The 19,163-nt window shown below is 41.9% G+C and overlaps 1 protein-coding gene across 2 annotated transcripts in view; it reads right to left on the minus strand.

Annotated features, from left to right (window-relative positions):
- Positions 1 to 15,096: 15,096 nt before the first annotated feature.
- LOC139373347 (low density lipoprotein receptor-related protein 12) overlaps positions 15,097 to 19,163 on the minus strand; it is a 37,093-nt gene continuing 33,026 nt past the window's right edge. For both annotated transcript variants that reach the window (XM_071113760.1, XM_071113759.1), the window contains 3 exons: positions 18,474 to 18,943; positions 18,003 to 18,135; positions 15,097 to 17,107 (listed from right to left, as the gene is read on the minus strand). In XM_071113760.1, coding sequence (XP_070969861.1) covers positions 16,160 to 17,107; positions 18,003 to 18,135; positions 18,474 to 18,943 — 1,551 coding nt within the window. In that variant the 3' untranslated portion in view covers positions 15,097 to 16,159. The remainder of the gene's footprint in view (positions 17,108 to 18,002; positions 18,136 to 18,473; positions 18,944 to 19,163) is intronic.

The raw sequence follows: 19,163 nt of genomic DNA on the forward strand, positions 1-19,163 counted from the left end.
ACTCAGAAACACAGGACATCAAATAAGCTCTGACTGAGCAACAAATTAACAGAACATAACCATCAGGTCTCTCTCAGCAACAACAAACATAGAGATCTGGCATGTACCATCTGAAAAACCACCAACATATGATAACCCTGAGCTCTTTCTAAGAAACAACCAAAACAGGCTATCGCCCTCGGCTCTTTCCTAACAAAGGAACACTGGCTTGCCCCTTGCTTGCGCAAAAAGTCAGAGTGCGCGCTGCCGCTGGGGGCACAGGCTTTTGGCGGGGCTTGTTGAGTTGGCTACTTTTGTGAGAAGGCAGAGCAGGTCGATGCTGGTTGATGAATTTGACAATGAATGTATGTTTTTGTCAGCCAGAGGTGACTGAATTAATGTTTAGGCTTATAGATAATCGTTATAGTAACGAAGTATAATTTCAAAACATGAGCATAAAAACAGGTAATAATAAACATTAATATTATATTACTTCACAGTAATTTGCATTTTCAGTCCTTCCTCTTGCGTTAGCCAAGAGGTGGTGTATCCAGGGAGATACACCACTGTGGTCTTATGCTGCCATCTATTGGAATTATTTAGCAACTGCAGTATTATTGAATAAATTGTATATACAATATACAAAATTGTATTTACAATTTAATATACAATATATACAATATACCTTAATAAAGTAGTAATTACTCAGAATTGCAAAATATAAAATGTTCTAGTTCATTTTATCACTTATAACCATTTAAACCATAACAAATTAAACTGACAAATGCCATACATTTAAGTTAATTATTTTAAATAAACTAATTATTTAGATAGGTGACATTATCTGCGAAAGTAACACACCCTTAACATATAAACGCAGACACTAAAAATGTGCTATTTTTTATAATAAATCTGGTAGCCATATTTTATTCAGGATCATCGATTTTTTCTAAATATGTAAGGCTGGGCAGTGTCTCTCATTGTCATCGATCGCTAGCCCTGAAATACCTTTTGCCCTTGGAATGCTGAGCTCCCCCCATTGTTTTCCTATGGAGAGGCATGCGGGTATATTTCGCCAAATATCTCGCAATGTGTATATTTAGGTTTTTTTCAAGTACGACACCATTTTAAATCAGGATAATCTCTTATTTCTAATTATGCAAACTACCATTCAAATGTTTGGGGTCACTAAGAAATGTCTTTGTTTTTTAAAAGAAAATCATATTTTACCATTAAAATAACATCAAATTCATCAGAAATACAGTGTAGACATTGTTAATGTTGTAAATGAATATTGTAGCTGGAAACGGCAGATTCTTTATTGAATATCTATATAGGCATACAGAGGCCCATTATCAGCAACCATCACTCCTGTGTTCCAATGGCACGTTGTGTTAGCTAATCCAAGTTTATCATTTTAAAAAGGCTAATTGATCATTAGAAAACCCTTTTGTAATTATGTTAGCACAGCTGAAAACTGTAGTCCTGATTAAAGAAGCAATAAAACTGGCCATCTTTAGACTAGTTGAGTATCTGGAGCATCAGCATTTGTGGGTTCGATTACAGGCTCAAAATGTCCAGAAACAAATAACTTTCTTCTGAAACGTGTCAGTCTATTCCTGTTCTGAGAAAGGAAGGCTGTTCCATGCGAGAAATGGCCAAGAAACTGAAGATCTCATACAGCGCTGTGTACTTCTCCCTTCACAGAACAGCGCAAACTGGCTCTAACCAGAATAGAAAGAGTGGGAGGCGCCGGTGCACAACTTGAGCAAGTGGACAAGTACATTAGAATGTCCAGTTTGAGAAACAGACGCCTCACAAGTCCACAACTGGCAGCTTCATTAAATTGTACCCGCAAAACAATAGTCTCAACGTCAACAGTGAAGAGGCGACTCCGGGATGCTTTATCCTGACCCTTGGTGCAAGCCTCGGGCTCTGAGAACTTCACCATACCTACCACCTCCAATACTTCGCCCTCATTCACTTCCATTTCTCCTCCTGTCTTCAGCTCACTCTGCTTACACTTTCTACCATTCTTCTTTAACAAACCATGTCCCTTTTTCTATTTCTTGTCCTGGAATCCTGCTTAACTGACAGGTTAAAGTCTGCTTGAAAGAGCCACTAAGCTGCTAGCGTTAGCCATCACGCTAACGAAGTTAGTCCCAGATGAGTTTTCCAATGTCTGGAGAAGTAAATTAACGGTTCCAGGACTGTAGGAGCTGTATCTACTACGCTTTGTTTCGGAGGACAAACTGGATCACCCAAAGTTCCAATGCGGCAATTGTTTGCTTGCCGAGAATTTTAGGCTTGAGGTGGTTTCCTTGATCACGCCAGCCTATTTAAAAAAAACTGGGGAAAACGCGGAGTGGAATGTTTACATTTTCTACGCCGGTGGCTGGACGGCATTCGCGCATGTTGGATGCATATCTGTCTTGTCGTTTCTCGTTATCTGACTGGCCGGTGTTGCCCAGAGTTCGGAGCAGATCCAAACAACTAATAGTTTAGCCGCCCTAGAGCCTGACCTTCCTGCACCTTCGTTGCTGGGGGTACCTGTGTCTCTCGGCCGCTGTGCCTACTCCTACCCCTATGATTTCGACTCCGGCAACCTTCCATCCCTGCTCTGGATCGAGCGGGGCTTCTCCATCTGTCGGAGGCCTGCACCATCCTGTGAAGCGTGGGAGTAGGCGGATTTCCTTGTCCTTCTTGCCAGCTGGGATTTTGGGCAGCTCCATGGTAAGAAACGTGACTGTTCCTGGTGCAAAAACAATGTCCTATCCCGGAGCTCAAGTAAATGACATTACTAAGCTGTTCCCGAATGTACTACGTCAGGACATGGACATTGATTCTACTGTAGTCTATGTGGGTTTTAATGACATAATGAAGTCAGCTGAAACTGGATGTCAAAGAGCTGATGGATTCTCTGTAAAAGGCATAGATTATGGCATTGGTCACCAACATTTTCTGGGTTAAGATCACTTTCCGAGTGAAAATGCAAGCCGAGATCTACCGCTCAGGCATGAATCTGAGCAAGTTTGATGTGATGATTGTTTGTTGAAATGTATGTACAGTGGCAAGAAAACGTATTTGCCAAAGCAGCAGCTACTTTTCCTGGGGTCCAGCAAAATTAAGGCAGTTTATACCATTTTTAAAACATTACAATACTTTTTCAGATTTCACAACGCACTGTTTTCCCTCAGGCCCCTACTCCACCACTACCACATCGTGTGTGTGTATACATATGTGTATGCCAATGTTTGTTGCTTCACAGTCCCCGCTGTTCCGTAAGGTGTTTTTTATCTGTTTTTTTAAGTCTCTCATTTTACTGCTTGTGTCAGTTACTTGATGTGGAATAGAGTTCCATGTAGTCATGGATCTGTGTAGTACTATGCACCTCCCATAGTCTTTTCTGGACTTGGACTGTGAAGAGACCTCTGGTGGCATGTCTTGTGGGGTATGCATGGGTGTTCGAGCTGTGGGGTATGCATGGGTGTCCGAGCTGTGTGCCAGTAGTCAGGCAGACAGCTCGGTGCATTCAACATGTCAATACCTCTCATAAATAAAAGTAGTGATGAAGTCAATTTCTCCTCCACTTTCAGATTGACATGTGTATTATTAAAATTAGCTCTCTGTGTACATCCAAGGGCCAGCCGCGCTGCCCTGTTCAAAAGTCCTTTTTGTGGCACCTGACCACACGACTGCACAGTAGTCAAGGTGTGACAACTAGGGCCTGTAGGACCTGCCTTGTTTATAATGTTGTTTAGAAGGCAGGGCATCGCTTTATTATGGAAATAGACTAGATTCCCACATTATTCATTACGAGATGTAGTTGAGGTTTAGGGTTTAGTGAATGATTTGTCCCATTTTACAAAGCTTTTTTTGGTCCGATATACTTGGCTGTGTAGTGTTAGCGTTTGTTGCTGGAATGTCATCCCTAAATTTAGTTTATCTTGTCAATAAAAAAGTCATTAAAGTAGTTGACAATATCCGTGGGTTTTGTGATAAATGAGCCATCTGATTCAAGGAATGATGGAGCAGAGTTGGCTTTTTTCCACTATTTAATTGAAGGTACTCCAAAGCTTTTTACGATCATTTTTTTTCTCCATAGTAATAGTTTATTTTTATTTAGCTTAGTCACATGATTTTCTTAAATTTGCAATATGTTTGCCAATCAGTTGGGCTGCCAGACTTATTTGCCATACTTTTGCTTCATCCCTCTCAACCATACAACTTTTCAATTCCTCATGCACAGGGATTTAACTGTTTTTAGTCATTTTCTTAATGGCTGAATTCTTATTAGTAACTGGGATAAGCAGTTTCATAAAGGTGTCAAGTGGAATGTCTGTTTGCTGCTCATTACACTCCACAGACCAACACATATTTACATCAACAACATAGGAATCACTACAAAATATATTGTATGACCTCTTATACTCTATATTTGGCCAAGCTATCGGAACTTTGTTTTCCTAGATATGGCTACTATATTGTGATCACTAAATCCGATGGATCTGGATACAGCTAATTTCTGCAGCATTAGTAAAGATGTGATCAATACATGTTGACGATTTCATTCCTATGCTGTTTGTACTCTACCCTGGCAGGTTGACTGGTAACCAGAACCAGGTTACAGGCACTGGTTACAGTTTGAAGCTTTTTCTTGAGTGGGCAGCTTGATGAAAGCCAGTCAATATTTAAATCACACAGAAAATATACCTCTATCACATACATTATCAAGCATTTCACACATGTTATCCAGATACTGACTGGTAGCACTTGGTGGTCTATAGCAGCTTCCCACATGAATGGGCTTTAGGTGAGGCAGATGAACTTGTAGCCATGTTACTTCAACAGCATTTAACATGAGATCCTTTCTAATCTTTACAGGAATGTGGTTCTGAATAAAAACAGCAACACCTCCACCACTGGAATTTCTGTCTTTCCTGTAAATGTTATAACCTTGTATCATCAAAAGGTATTGTCTACACGAGTTTCAGAGATGGTCAGAATATGAATGTCTTCTATTACTTGCAAGTTATTAATTTCATGAACCTTGTTTCTTAAAGCTACATACGTTAATATGGGCTATTTAAAGCACTTTTCTAGGATGCTTGCTTGTTTTCACTGCTTTACTAAGAAGCTTAGCAGAAGTATATATGCTCATGTTATTAGTGAAAGGTGAAAGGATCCAGAAACTCAAATGATTTGGGTGGCTCCCATCCTCCTTATAAAACGTGTTGTTTGCAAACGCTATCGGAATTGTCAACTAAAGTTACACACATTGAGCTGCAATAATAATCATCATCAAGCCAGTTGTGAATCCTCCTAAAGCATTCAATGCCACAATTCAGAGGGCACAGGGCCAGATATGATGGGTATTTTATTAGTGTCTAGTTATTATGGCTGCGATCCCCGTACAGGGACCAACATCAGGGGAAATTTCAGTGTGACAACTAAAAATACAACTTCGTTACATTAAACATTCTTGAAAATGCAAGTGTAATTTTACATCTGAAGGTAAAATTATGACTTACATTCTGATATCTTGCTCTTATTTCTCTTCCTGAGTGTCCCATTGATCAAATGAAGTGCTGTTTTCTTTGATAAAATCCATTTTTATAGCCTAAATCGAAACATTTTGTAAACCGTTTGTGCCGTGAATTCCATCTCTATCAATTTTTTTACGGAGCATTCGGCGTGATTCCCCCCTGTAAACAATCGTTTATCTAGTCATGGTGGGTTTCAGTGCATTCCTCTGGATGTTTGCAACACAGCCAAACTTCATTGGTATTTTTGCTGGTAGTATTGACCGAAGTGAGCTGATTTGAAGACAACGATAAATGACTACCTTACGCACCAATAATTTTAGCGAAGCTTCATTGATTGACTATATTTCTGCCCAATGACCACTGATCTTCTTGAAATCTAGCTGGGTAGATAGCCAATGAGCTGAGGTAAACGCCAGTATGTAATGGTTTGGACCACAATTCCTTGTTTGTAATCGCAAATAAAAATGTATTTATTTATTTATTTTTTGCAATGAAATGTGTAGTTTGTTTGTGTGTGTGTGTGTGTGTGTGTTGGTTTGTTTGGGTGTGTGTGTGTGTGTGTGTGTATATATATATACAACAATGGCCGGAGTTGAATGGAACAGCACTTCACCTTAGTGACTCTTCCCTCTGCTCTATACAATACATATCTGTTTATTTTATGTGATGATAAAAGGCTCATACAATACAAATATTTTTTTTATGTTTTCTTTCACAGTGATAGTGACTCCGACTGGGAGGCCCCGGTGCCAAGCTGCCCGCTCTACCTGTGCCCCCAGTGGTGTTCATATGCCACAGTTCATTACTGCAGGCATGACTGTGCCTCAGGGCCAAAAGGGCACAGCATGGAGGCGTCGATGTGTTCTGTGTCGCATTAAATGCACCACTTGTTCAGTTTGCCTCTGCTTTACATCAGAAAGAGACTGCTATGGGACATGGCACAGGCAGAAAAATATTATGACGAGGACTTCTAAGGGGTGTACTGTTTTTTTTAATAACTAAAGTGATCACTGCCATACTGTGTTAGATCTTGTCTCAACAGGACCACAATGGAAATAAGTCTTAGACTTTGTCATCCTCAATGATTTTATTAATGTGCATGTATGGCGTTAAGTTGTGTGTTTTTTTTTTTAAATGGTCAAATTAATTAACTAAAAGGTTCCTTTAATAGTGCTATGCCCAGGCCTAAACCCTGATTGGTTTACATTCAAAATACATTTCTCAGATAAAAAAGAGCAAAGTTGTACATTTTCCAAGGATTGAAGAATCTTAGCTAGACAAAGCCCTGAAATGAGGCAATAATTGAGCCCTTGCGACGAAAAAAATGTATATTTTTGAAGAAAATAATTCAACAAACAGTAGTTTCACGAGACTAAAATGCACTAATATTTAAGATTTAATTATAGGCTCACTTGGATTCTTGGATTTTTTTAATGTACACTGTGTTAATAACATTACGACTACGCAACCCAGCATGCTATGCGAGGGTGGGGTAGTTGAAGTATGCCTTGCATGGCTACAAGGATATTGCTAGCTGAAGTATCTGTTTATTAAAAAGTAGTTAAACCTATGTCCGGTTTGTCATTTAACAAGGAACAAACATAACATGGTGTCAGATTGATAGTCGCTATGAAGAGACAGAGAAAAGGATGATCTCCGCAAATTTCCGCTACAAAAATGTAACATTCTACGGCAAGTCAAGTGACGTGAGTAGTCGAAGATACTAGCTAGCAAGAGCGATGGCACTGAGCAGCAGCGAGAGTGACAGCAGTGAGAACGAGGCTGCATTGGAATCTGTTTACGAGCAAGCTGATCCCGAGTGTTTCCCGTCATGGATAGGCTTAGTTATTCTACTCCTATGCAGTTAACAGGCAATTTAGCCAACAATTGGAAACATTTCAAGTAGAGATTCAATATCTACTTAGCAGCCAGTGGAGCAGGGGAGATATGATAAATTGAAAGCTTCCATTTTTCTGTATGTTATTGAAGAGGATGCATTGGACATTGACTGTGCTCATGGCTAAATTTGAGGAGTAGTTTGTACCAAGCCAGAACATCACGTTTAAGAGATACAAGTTTTTCTTTCATGATCAGTTTTGACCAGTACTTCGCTGAGCTGAACACACTGAGCAAAACATGTGAATTTGAAAATCTGAAAGACTCACTCGTGAAAGACAGGATAGTCTGTGGCATACTTGATAAATGTACTGCTGCATGAGCAAGATTTAACTTAGGATAAAGCAGTGAAGGTGTCGAAATAAATTGCCCTAAAAATTGTCAAAGACCCCAGCCACCCCAGTCATAGACTGTTCTTTCTACTACGGCATGGCAAGCGGTACCGGAGTGCCAAGTCTAGGATAAAAAGGCTTCTCAACAGTTTTTACACCCAAGCCATAAGACTCCTGAACAGGTAACCAAATGGTTACCCGGACTATTTGCATTGTGTGCAAATTTTGTGAAGAGGGTATGTAGTGACAGACTGAAAATGACCAAGAATCACTACTGGCTGAGTATGTGGACGTGTTTGAGGGTCTCAGATGTTTACCTGAAGAACGCAAAATATGTACTGATGACAAAATTACTCGAGTTGTGCATGCAGAAAAGTACTATTTGCACTGAGGAAAAAGCTCAAGGAGGAACTCGGACTCATGGAAAAGATGGACTTCATCACAAAAATGGATGAACTGACAGATTGGGTAAGCTCACTGGTTATTGTGGTGAAAAAGAACGGCGAGCTCAGGATATGTCTAGACCCGAGAGATCTCAACAATACTATCAAGCGAGAGCATTTCAAGTTGCCAACCAGAGAAGAGATAATGTAGCAGTTTGCTGGAGCAAAGTAGTTCAGAAAGCTTGATGCCTCATCAGCATTCTGGCAAATTAAGCTAGATGATTCAAGCTCAAGGCTATACGAGTTCAACACACCTGAGGGCAGGTATAGATTTCTTTGTCTAGCATATGGGATTCTCTCGGCAACATCAAGACAATCCACATGATCTTCAAGCACATTCCAGGAGTAGAAACCATGACGGTCAACATTGTCGTCATGGGGGGCCACAAAAAAAGAACACGACGTCTCACTCTCGCGTGTGCTGGACCTGACACAGAAAGTCAAACTGAAACTAAACAAGGATAAATGCGAGTTTGGTATGAAAACACTTTCTTCATGGGAGACATGAGGAAATCAGCCATCAACAATATGGAACGCCCGAAGAATAAGGACAATGTGAAACGCTTCATGGGCACCTACCTTGCAAAGTTCATATCTCAACTGTCAGCACCATCCACTCCACTCACGTCTTCTGGAACAGAAAAACGATTGGGAATGGGCCCATGAGCAGGAAAACTGCTTCCAAAACCTGAAGACAATCAAAGAAGAGCCAGTGCTCAGGTTCTATGATCCAGAGAAAAGCACAAGGATTTCTGCAGACGCATCAGTTTGGCCTGGGAGAAGTTCTTCTGCAACAGCATAACAACACATGACAACTCGTCGCTTATGCGTCCAGAGCCTTGACAGTCAGAGAAACAAGGTATGCACAAATCGAGAAAGGACTACTGGCGAGCACAAACACGTGTGGAAGGTTTCATCAATACGTCTACCGACAAGCCTTCAAAGTAGAAACTGTCGTGGAAATTTCCTCTATTTACCAAATCATGGGAGCAAACCACACACACAAGTCAGAGTTAGTTATCAAAGTCCATCTTTAATTATATGAGCTCTATCACAACCCTGTGACTCTCAGATCGATTCAGTGTCTAACCATGAATTCTCTGAGAGCCCCTTCCACATTTCAAATGAGGTCCTTTATAGTAAAGACACACACACAGGATAAGACAGCATAGACATAATAAATCGTTCAGCTTTGTCTCCTTACTCAAACCCCAGAACCATAAACCAACCCTCCATATCAACAGGCATATATCAAATTGTCATTTAGATACAACCAATTCTAAATACAACCAATCCTGGACAAGCTCACGGAGAGGAGAATGATTCCAGACACTGCCATCTCTGATGGGAAAACTAGGGAGTGAACTGGCACAAAAAAAATATGATTACACATGATGATACTTTGACCTCTCCCCTCTCTGCGGCCCATGCAACTTAGTCTTGACATAGAACAGATACTGCAAACCCTGCCACAGTATTATACAAAAATAACATTCTCTCAGAAGTAATTTACACACATTTGATGAATATAAAACATCTTACATATGTTACCAACAAATTCTGAATCTTCCACGACAAAACCAACTACAAACCATTGGTGTTGATCATGTCTAAGCCACTGAATGATTGTCCAATGAGAATCCAGAGAATGTTGATCAGACTGCAAAAGTGTGATGTGAAGATGATCTACACCCTGGGAAAGTTAATGTTCGCCACAACACTCTTTCTAGAGCAGTTGATAAGAAAGAGAGAGCCGACATACAGAAAAACACTGAGATTCAGGCCTAAGTCGAAATGATCATAGCATCAGTTCCTGTCTTCTGAGAGAATGGAGCAGATTAAAAGAGAGACTGCAGCTGACCAAACAATGACAGAGTTGAAAGAAGCAATAGTGAAAGGATGGCCCGCAAAGAAAAACAGTTCAAGGAGAATACAGGATTACTGGATGTGCAGAGCTCACCGTTGTGGATGACAGTGTTCAAAGGCAACAAGATTATCATTCTCATGACACTATGCAAAGAAATGCTACAGAAAATACAAGGGCCACTTGGGTGAGGAAAAATGCAAACGAAGAGCACGAGAAGTAATGTACTGGCCAAGAATGAACCAGGAATTGGCCAGACCACTGCCTTATGTGAACTTTGTTTGACCTACAGGCCAAAGCAGCGCTGCTAATGCCTCATCCAGTACCCAACCGACCCCACTACAAAGTTGGAGTTTGCCTTTTTGACTGCAATGGCAAAAGTCACATTGTTGTTACCGACTACTTCTCAAACTACCCTGAAGTAGCAACACTGTCAACTACCTCCAGCAGAGCTGTAATCACTTACCTGAAATCAGTCTTCGCAAGACATGGGGTTACGTCTGAACTGTACTCAGACAATGTTCTCAAGTTCCGAATTCCGATCGTTCACTAACGACTGGGGATTCCTACACAACACCTCCTGCCCCAACTATCCAAGGTCCAATGGCTTAGCAGAGAGGTCAGTCAAAATTGTCAAAGGTCTGATGAAAAAGGCAAATGGAAAGGAGAATTTCCTAAAATGTCTGATAATCTACCGCAGCAGAACAGATGTTCACCTGCACAAATGTTGATGGAACGTCACATCAGAACCAACCTACCCATCAGGACTTGCTAACACCCTGAGGTGCTCAAAAGTCAAACACGCAAAGGAAAAACAAAGACAAACAAAAACAGCGACATGACTAAAGTGCAAGACACCTGGAGATCATGTACGACTCCGAGACATCACTACAGGAACCTGGACTGAATGTTTTTCTATCTGAAAACAACTAGAGCCACAATAGATTATTGTTGGACAGAGACTGCATTTAGTAAAAACAAATAAATACACACTCAAAATATGTTTATTGCCTCAAGTGATGAGAGTGAATCAAAAAAATAAAGGGGAAGAAAAAGGGGAAAGAAATGTGTGGTTATTGACAATTGCATGTTATGCAGGTTGAGTACACAAATGTGAAATTTGACATGTTTAGTAACAGAGAAAAAGTAGTTATCTTTTAAAGCAATGAAGATGTGTTATCTTCTTTGGGGTAGGGGGCAGTATTTTCACGTCCGGATGAAAAGCGTGCCCAGAGTAAACTGCCTGCTACTCAGGCCCAGATGCTAGGACATGCATATTATTAGTAGATTTGGATAGTAAACACTGAAGTTTCTAAAACTGTTTGAATGATGTCTGTGAGTATAACAGAACTCACATGGCAGGCAAAAACCTGAGACACATCCAACCAGGAAATGGGAAATCTGAGGTTTGTAGTTTTTCAACTCATTGCCTTTCCAAGATAGTGTAAATGGGGTTATATTGCACTTCCTAAGGCTTCCACTAGATGTCCTCAGTCTTTAGAACCTTGTTTCAGGCTTCTACTGTGAAGGGGGAGCGAATAAGAGCTGTTTGACTAAGGGATCTGGCAGAAGGCCGTGAGCTAAATCATGCGCGAGCTGCGTTCCTTTTAATTTCTAAAGACAAAGGAATTGTCCGGTTGGAATACTATTGAAGATTTATGATAAAAACATTCTAAAAATTGATTCTATACATCGTTTGACATGTTTCTACAAACTGTAATATAACTTTTTTGACTTTTCGTCTGAACTTTCACCTGGACTTGCCCACGCCTTGTGAATTTCGATTGGTGAACTAAACGCACTAACAAAAGGAGGCATTTGGACATAAATTATGGACTTTATCGAACAAAACAAACATTTATTGTGGAACTGGGATTCCTGGGAGTGCATTCTGATGAAGATCATCAAAGGTAAGTGAATATTTATAATGCTATTTCTGACTTTTACTGACTTCACAACATGGCAGGTATCTCTGTATGGCTTGTTTTGTGTCTGAACACTGTACTCAGATTATTGCATGGTGTGCTTTTTCCGTAAAGCTTTTTTGAAATCTGACACAGCAGTTGCATTAAAGAGAATTATATCTTTAATTCTGTGCATAACACTTGAATCGTTTTCAAAGTTTATGATGAGTATTTCTGTAAATTGATGTGGCTCTCTGCAAATTCGCTGGATGTTTTCAAGGAACAACATTACTGAACATAACGCACCAATGTAATGAGATTTTTGGATATAAATATGAATTTTATTGAACAAAACATACATGTATTGTGTAAGATGAAGTCCTATGAGTGCCATCTGATGAAGATCATCAAAGGTTAGTGATTAATTTGATCTCTATTTCTGCATTTTGTGACTCCTTCTCTTTGCCTGGAAAATGGCTCTATGTTTTTTGTGACTAGGCTCTGACCTAACATAATCATATGGTGTGCTTTCGCTGTAAAGCCATTTTGAAATCGGACACGATGGGTAGATTAACAAGTTAAGATTTAATTTGGTGTATTGCACTTGTGAATGTATGAAAGTTAAATATTTTCTACAAATATTTTGGAATTTCACGCTCTTCCTTTTCAGTGGATGTTGTCGAGGGGTTCAGAACTGAAAAAGTGTGTGCGAGCAAGGAGGCCTACAAATCTGACTCGGTTAAACCAGCTCTGTCAGGAGGAATGGGCCAAAATTCACCCAATTTGTTGTGGGAAGCTTGTGGAAAGCTACCCAAAATGTTTGATCCAAGTTAAACAATTTAAAGGTAATGTTACCAAATACTAATTGAGTGTATGTAAACTTCTGACCCACTGGGAATGTGATGAAAGAAATAAAAGCTGAAATAAATAATTCTCTCTACTATTATTCTGACATTTCACAATCTTAAAATAAAGTGGTGATCCTAACTGACCTAAAACTGAGTTATTACTAGGATTAAATGTCAGGAATTGTGAAAAACTGAGTTTAAATATATTTGGCTAAGATGTATGTAAACTTCTGACTTCAACTGTACTTCTTGCACTTCGCTGAGCAGAGCTGTTGTGAAGGAAGTTGTCAAGGAAGCGAGTTTGTGCTTATACTGGACCTCCCGTACGGAGCTTCTGCATGCCAACATAGGCTCTGCAATTGCGTAACACCATCCAATACGGCGCCTCCGACCACATTTTCGGATCAAGCATAAATTGGCTTTAAGATAGATTGGCCTAACATCACCACAACAGCATGTTTCCAATAAAAGACGCATCAAACTAGTTCTGCTATTGAACAATTCACATTGAACAGGCCCAAATAAACGTGTTCCTTCAGTGATGTACTTTGTTGTTTATGTTGCTTATGAAAGTGGACATGGAATGGAAAGTCCTGCCACTAGAGAGTAGATATCTTCTCACAGTTTGCATGCATCATGACCATCAAAACGCTAATTTACAGAATACTCCAATGCTAGGTATTACCATGGCAACTGCCCAAGCCTGTTGTCGTACAATATAAGGGTTGTACCAGAATGTTAATTACGCTATGACATTTGGGAAGGTCTTAGTATTGTGCATGATTTTTCTTAAGGGCCTAATAATAAACTGTACATTTTAATGTGGCATGAACTCAACCAGTCAGGATATCTTCATCTGATTGTCCAAGAAATAACTTCAACTTTTACCCTCCACTTGGCCTACACCACTGCCGGTAGCCTACCCTCTCAGCCAAGGCAATGTTAAACACTTGAACATACACAGAATAGACTACGTGTAATATAATACATGTTTTGCACCCTAGTTCATGAATTGTTCATAATTCATGAGTTAATGCTTGGAGTCTTCACAGATCATGTGATATAAAACACTACATTTATTTCCTTACATTAGTGTTATGTAGCATTTAACAATTAAATTAGAACATTGAACTTAAACCCTGTACGAATCATGGATCTTGGAGATCTCAGAAAATGCACCATAAGTGTAACTATACCTACGTAACATTTCATTATGTTTCGCCGTGAAAACAGATCTCACACAAATCCAACATATTGTAGGCATATGCTAATTCAAAATCGAATGCCTCTAACCAAAATAGTTAACTATAGGCCTGCTGTCATTAACATATACTGTACACTGAACAAAAATATAAACGCAACATGTAAAGTGTCCCAGAAATGTTCCAAACGCACAAAAAGCTTATTTCTCAAAAATGTTGTGCACAAAGTAGTTTACATCCCTGTTAGTGAGCATTTCTCTTTTGCCAAGATAATCCATTCACCTGACAGGTGTGGCATATCAAGAAGCTGATTAAACAGCATGATCATTACGCAGGTGCATCTTGTCCTGGGGACCATAAAAGCACACTCTAAAATGTGCAGTTTTGTCACACAACACTGCCACAGATGTCTCAAGTTGAGGCACAGTAGCGTGCAATTGGCATGCTGACTGCAGGAATGTCCACCAGAGCTTTTGCCAGAGACACCCTACCCAACTTTATGCAAAGTAGAGGAGTCGCACTGCATAAGGCAAATGGTGGTCACACCAGATACTGACTGGTTTTCTGATCCACGCCCCTACCTTTTTTTGTAAGGTGTCTGTGGCCAACAGATGCATATCTGTATTCCCAGTAATGTGAAATCCATAAATTAGGGCCGAATGAATTTATTTGAATTGACTGATTTTGTTTAAATCATTTTTTTCAGTATACTTGGATGCACATTTTTTATTAAACCTGTATTTAACTAGGCCAGCCAATTAAGAACAAATTCTTACAATGACAGCCTAGGAACAGTGGGTTAACTGCCTTGTTCAGGGGCAGAATGAGATTTGTACCTTGTCAGATCGGGGATTCGATCTAGCAACTTTTCGGTTACTGGCCCAACGCTCTAACCACTAGGCTACCTGATGCATTTGTGTCTAGCTGCAGGCTAGTTGTCAAGTGATATTGTCGACCATCAGGTGATTCAGTAAAGAAAACAAATATTGACAGCAATACAGGTACGAACATTAGTCCTGAATTTACTATTGACTTTGAGTTTTACAAATTTCACCTCATATCCCAACAAAGAAACAAACAAGTTAGCAGGATGAATGCTTTATTCTGATTTTCTACATGCAGAAAACAGTTATGCTTATATACTTGTTTTTCAATGTATCACTTTAACAAAACAATAGCACAAGACAATTTGACATGCATCTTCTCAAGTAATAACTACTGAAAATGAAATAAATACACAGTGGCACAAGTATTCTCAGTACCAAAACACAGAGGTTACCAAAACAGTAACAAAACAATAAATACAACAAACATCTGTGGATGTTATACAACGTTTCGTCTTCAGAAAGAGGTTCTCTGCAATTTACTTTTCATAAATAAACTGCTCTTGCTAAGATCACGCATGAGAACACATCAGTACCTTTCAATAGAAAAGGAGTTACACAGCCTCCCATTGAACTGAAATGAAACAAACATACCATCACACGGTAAGCCACAGATACTCAGAGCCCTCACCCTCACATTCCCTATACCGAAGAAGAAGAAACAACTGACATCAAATAAAGCTGACAGCTATTTTTAAATCTCATCTAGCTTTTCACAGGCTCGAGTTTGTTAATTGTCCGTACTTTATACTTGGTCTCTCTCGTACCATTATTCTTGAACATAAAAAGACAGCTGGTTTATTCTGCTTCATCCCAAATGAGTGTGAGAAGAAGAGGTGCTGTGGCTGCGTTGCTATACACCTCAGTCCCACTCTGCTTGCCTTGAGCTAAGCCTAACTCACACTCACAGGTGCACGTGTCTTGTTGCTATGGAGGCAATTCAACTTCTGCTCGGCTAGACAAAGTCAAGGTTCAGTAGTTCTACTCCCCAGTTCCCAGGCTGAGTTGGAACTCCCGAGGGAAAGGTCTGGAACTGGAACTTGGAGGGGAAGAGGGGGAGGTTGGGCAGAGATTGTACCATCTGATGAATACACCAAGAAGACTGCAATACAGTACGAACTACAGACGTTTCAAAAACGGGGCATAAAAATTACATTTACCCCCGCCCTCTTCCAGAGAAAATAAATGGCAAAGTTTTACAGGGATGGTCCATTTTGACAGTCAGTTGAGTCAAACTGTAACGTCATTTAGGTTAGAGCTATTAGCAGAGCAGAAGTAACTCGTCATCACTATTGGTCTCCGTCTTGCCTGTGGCCTCCAGACAGGCGTCTGGGATCTGTGCGGTGTGAACCATGCTACAGTGTTCACAGGGCCCGTTCCGGCCCAGGGACACCCGGCCTGACCTGAGAGAGGCTGGGGATGATAGGCGGGGGGCAGCCTGATCTAGACCTACCTCCAAGCTGAGAAGCCTGGAGGTCTCGCTGGTGGAGTCAGTGTCCGAGGCAGCATCCGATACAGGGATAAGCAGCTCCACGTCGTCTTCGTCCTCCCTGGTCCCTGCTCCATGCTCTAGGTGCCTCAGAGGGCTGTGGTTCTGGGTTCCCCCACCTGAGGAGCCTCCGGAGCGGCCCAGGGAGAAACGTACCCAGTGCAGGCTGCGGGTGACCCGGCTCAGGGCACTGCTCAGCTGGCTCCTCCCGGTCGCAGTACACTGAGGCTCTGCTGCCTCTCCCCCTGGGGTCTCCATGGTGTGTGCCTCCACCACTGCCGGGCTGGCCCTAGCCCGGTGGCTGTCCCTACGGCTGGGCAGAGGGGCGGGAGTGGTGGAGTTTGTCGACACCGAGACGATGGCCTCCACTGCAGTTGCCGGAGGGGTCTTTACGGGGAGGGGGGCTACAAGCCCCCCCACGGCCCCAGGGACATCCCGGCGCTCGTTCTCTGTATCTGTGTCATCCGAGTCGAGGGGCAGCAACCCACGGTTGGGTCCAGCCCTGTCGGGTTCGTGGGCCGAGCAGCCACCGTTACTGCTGGTGGTGGTGTTGTCCTCGCCGTCAGCAGACACCAGGGCCAGTGAGCCGGAGCGCCGTGAGCGTGTGAAGTTGAAGAGGCGTTGCCAGATGTTGCTGTGGCGACCGGAGGTGGGCAGGTGGATGGAGGTGAAACCCAACTGGGAGCGAACAGCCAACCTCAGGTTCTCCAACACAGACGCCTGGACAACACACAGGGAGAACAGCAAGACTGTTAGTATCATCAATCAAATAATAAAGCCCTTTTTAAATCAACAGTTTACACAGTCCTTTACAGTAAGAAATCCAATCTATTATAGATGACAATAAACAAATTCCTGAGATGTGAATCTGAAGGTCATTGGGAAATGTGTCTCCCAACATAAACCAGGAAAAACGACAGTTTATCCCACATAGTTGTAAGCTGGCGGCAAACGGGACTGTTTGTTGGGATTTCCATGACAAAGGCTTTATGAGGAGAGAAAAGTTGGTGCTGAACAAACTTGTTGGAGGAGTGGCTATACAGAGAAGCAGGCAGGACAGCTTGATTCGTGGCTCCGGACCTGTCCGTGTTTGGCTGACTAACTGTGACCCTCCTGGCTGCTACCGTGATCTTCCCTCCACTCAGAGACAAACGATGCTTCCTCCCTCCACTCCAGTTCCAAACGGCTTTAAATGAATTATTTAATTTCACCCGAATATCTTTTTCCCCCCTTTTTTGTCCGTACACTGTAATTCAGCTTTCAGCTGTGAATGTGTACATGCTCAAATAAACCTTACTATATATAAACGGCCATATACTGTAAACAGCCATAATGTTCTCCATACAGCAGTTACTGCTTAACTAAACAATCCCAGTCAACTTACACTTAATGAATCACAGTTAAACCGCTTCAACTTTGGTTACTGAAGTCAGGTTGTTAGACATTACACAGTTGATTCTTGGTGTCTCCAATCCTATGACAAAGATAGGCATTCACGCCCGGACTTGAAATGTGCACTCTTAACACAGACGTAAGCTTAAGTCGTGTACGGACAAGAGGATCACATCTTCTGAGGAGAACAAGAGAGGGCAGTGTGATCTAGATGTAGACTTACCTGGTTGCCGGAGCAGACAGGGAAGTCCTCCACCGGGGGTATAAGGCCCTGGGCGATCAGCTGGCCATACGACGGAGGAGCCTCCCTCCTCAGGAGCTCAGCCTCAACTCTGGACAGCTGGGTCTCAAATGACCTGGGGAAACAGTTAAGAGGGATTCCAAGGAATGGAAGCAACAAACACAACCAGATCAGTTAGACGTACAAAAAAAAAGTTAATTCAGTGTCCTTTGATGGAGATCAAAGACAGAAATCAGAGAGCTAACTAGCTATATGAATCCAAAGAAAGCATTTACAAAAGCCTAAAAACTAGTCTGGATTACCAATCATCTAGGTGTAGGTGTAAAACATACTAAAGCTGTCATAGCAAACCACACAGACAGAAACAAAGTCTTATGACTTATGTGGGCACTGTATAACTGTTTAACAACTGTGCAATAACAGGAGTAATAGCATGGGGTCTGAGTTTATTACCTGCGCTCAAACATCCGGAGGGAGTAGAGTTTGCAGGTGCAGCCCAGAGCGATGACCAGCAGCAGGCCACAGATGAGACTTCCTATAACCGCCGCCGTGATGACCCGTGTGGGCACGATGACCGGACAACTCTCCTCGTCGCTCCCGTCGCCGCAGTCGTCCTGCGCGTCGCACACCCAGCTCTCGAACACACAGCGGTTGTTCTTGCAGTGGAAGTTGCCAGGCTGGCAGAAGAAGCAGTTCTTCTCGTCCGAGCCGTTGGGGCAGCGGTTCTGGTAGTTGCAGCGGTCCGAGCGCGGGTAGCAGGCGCCGTTCCTGGAGCAGGGGAACTCATCCTCCTGGCAGGTGCTGCAGTTGACCTCGTCGCGGCCATTGGGGCAGTGCCAGTAACCGTCGCAGCGCTGCTGCTCCGTGTAGCAGCCCCAGTTGCCCCCACACGGGATCTCCCAGGGCAGACAGAAACCGTCCACCTGGCAGGAGATGAGGTAGATTTCATTAATTAGTTGATTCGAGGGCATCCATAATGATTCCAAAATAATGAAATCGAGACTTTTCAAGGGAGAGTTTAAAGGGAAATATCAGAAGCACTTCTAGGTCAGTGAGATGCGTTTTACACATATTTGGCCTCGAAGAAAGTGGGTCTGGGTTTCGTGCGTTTAACGATACACGTGCGCCGAACGATACACAATA

Source organism: Oncorhynchus clarkii, chromosome 18, assembly GCF_045791955.1.
Source record: "Oncorhynchus clarkii lewisi isolate Uvic-CL-2024 chromosome 18, UVic_Ocla_1.0, whole genome shotgun sequence".
Classification (NCBI taxonomy): domain Eukaryota; kingdom Metazoa; phylum Chordata; class Actinopteri; order Salmoniformes; family Salmonidae; genus Oncorhynchus; species Oncorhynchus clarkii.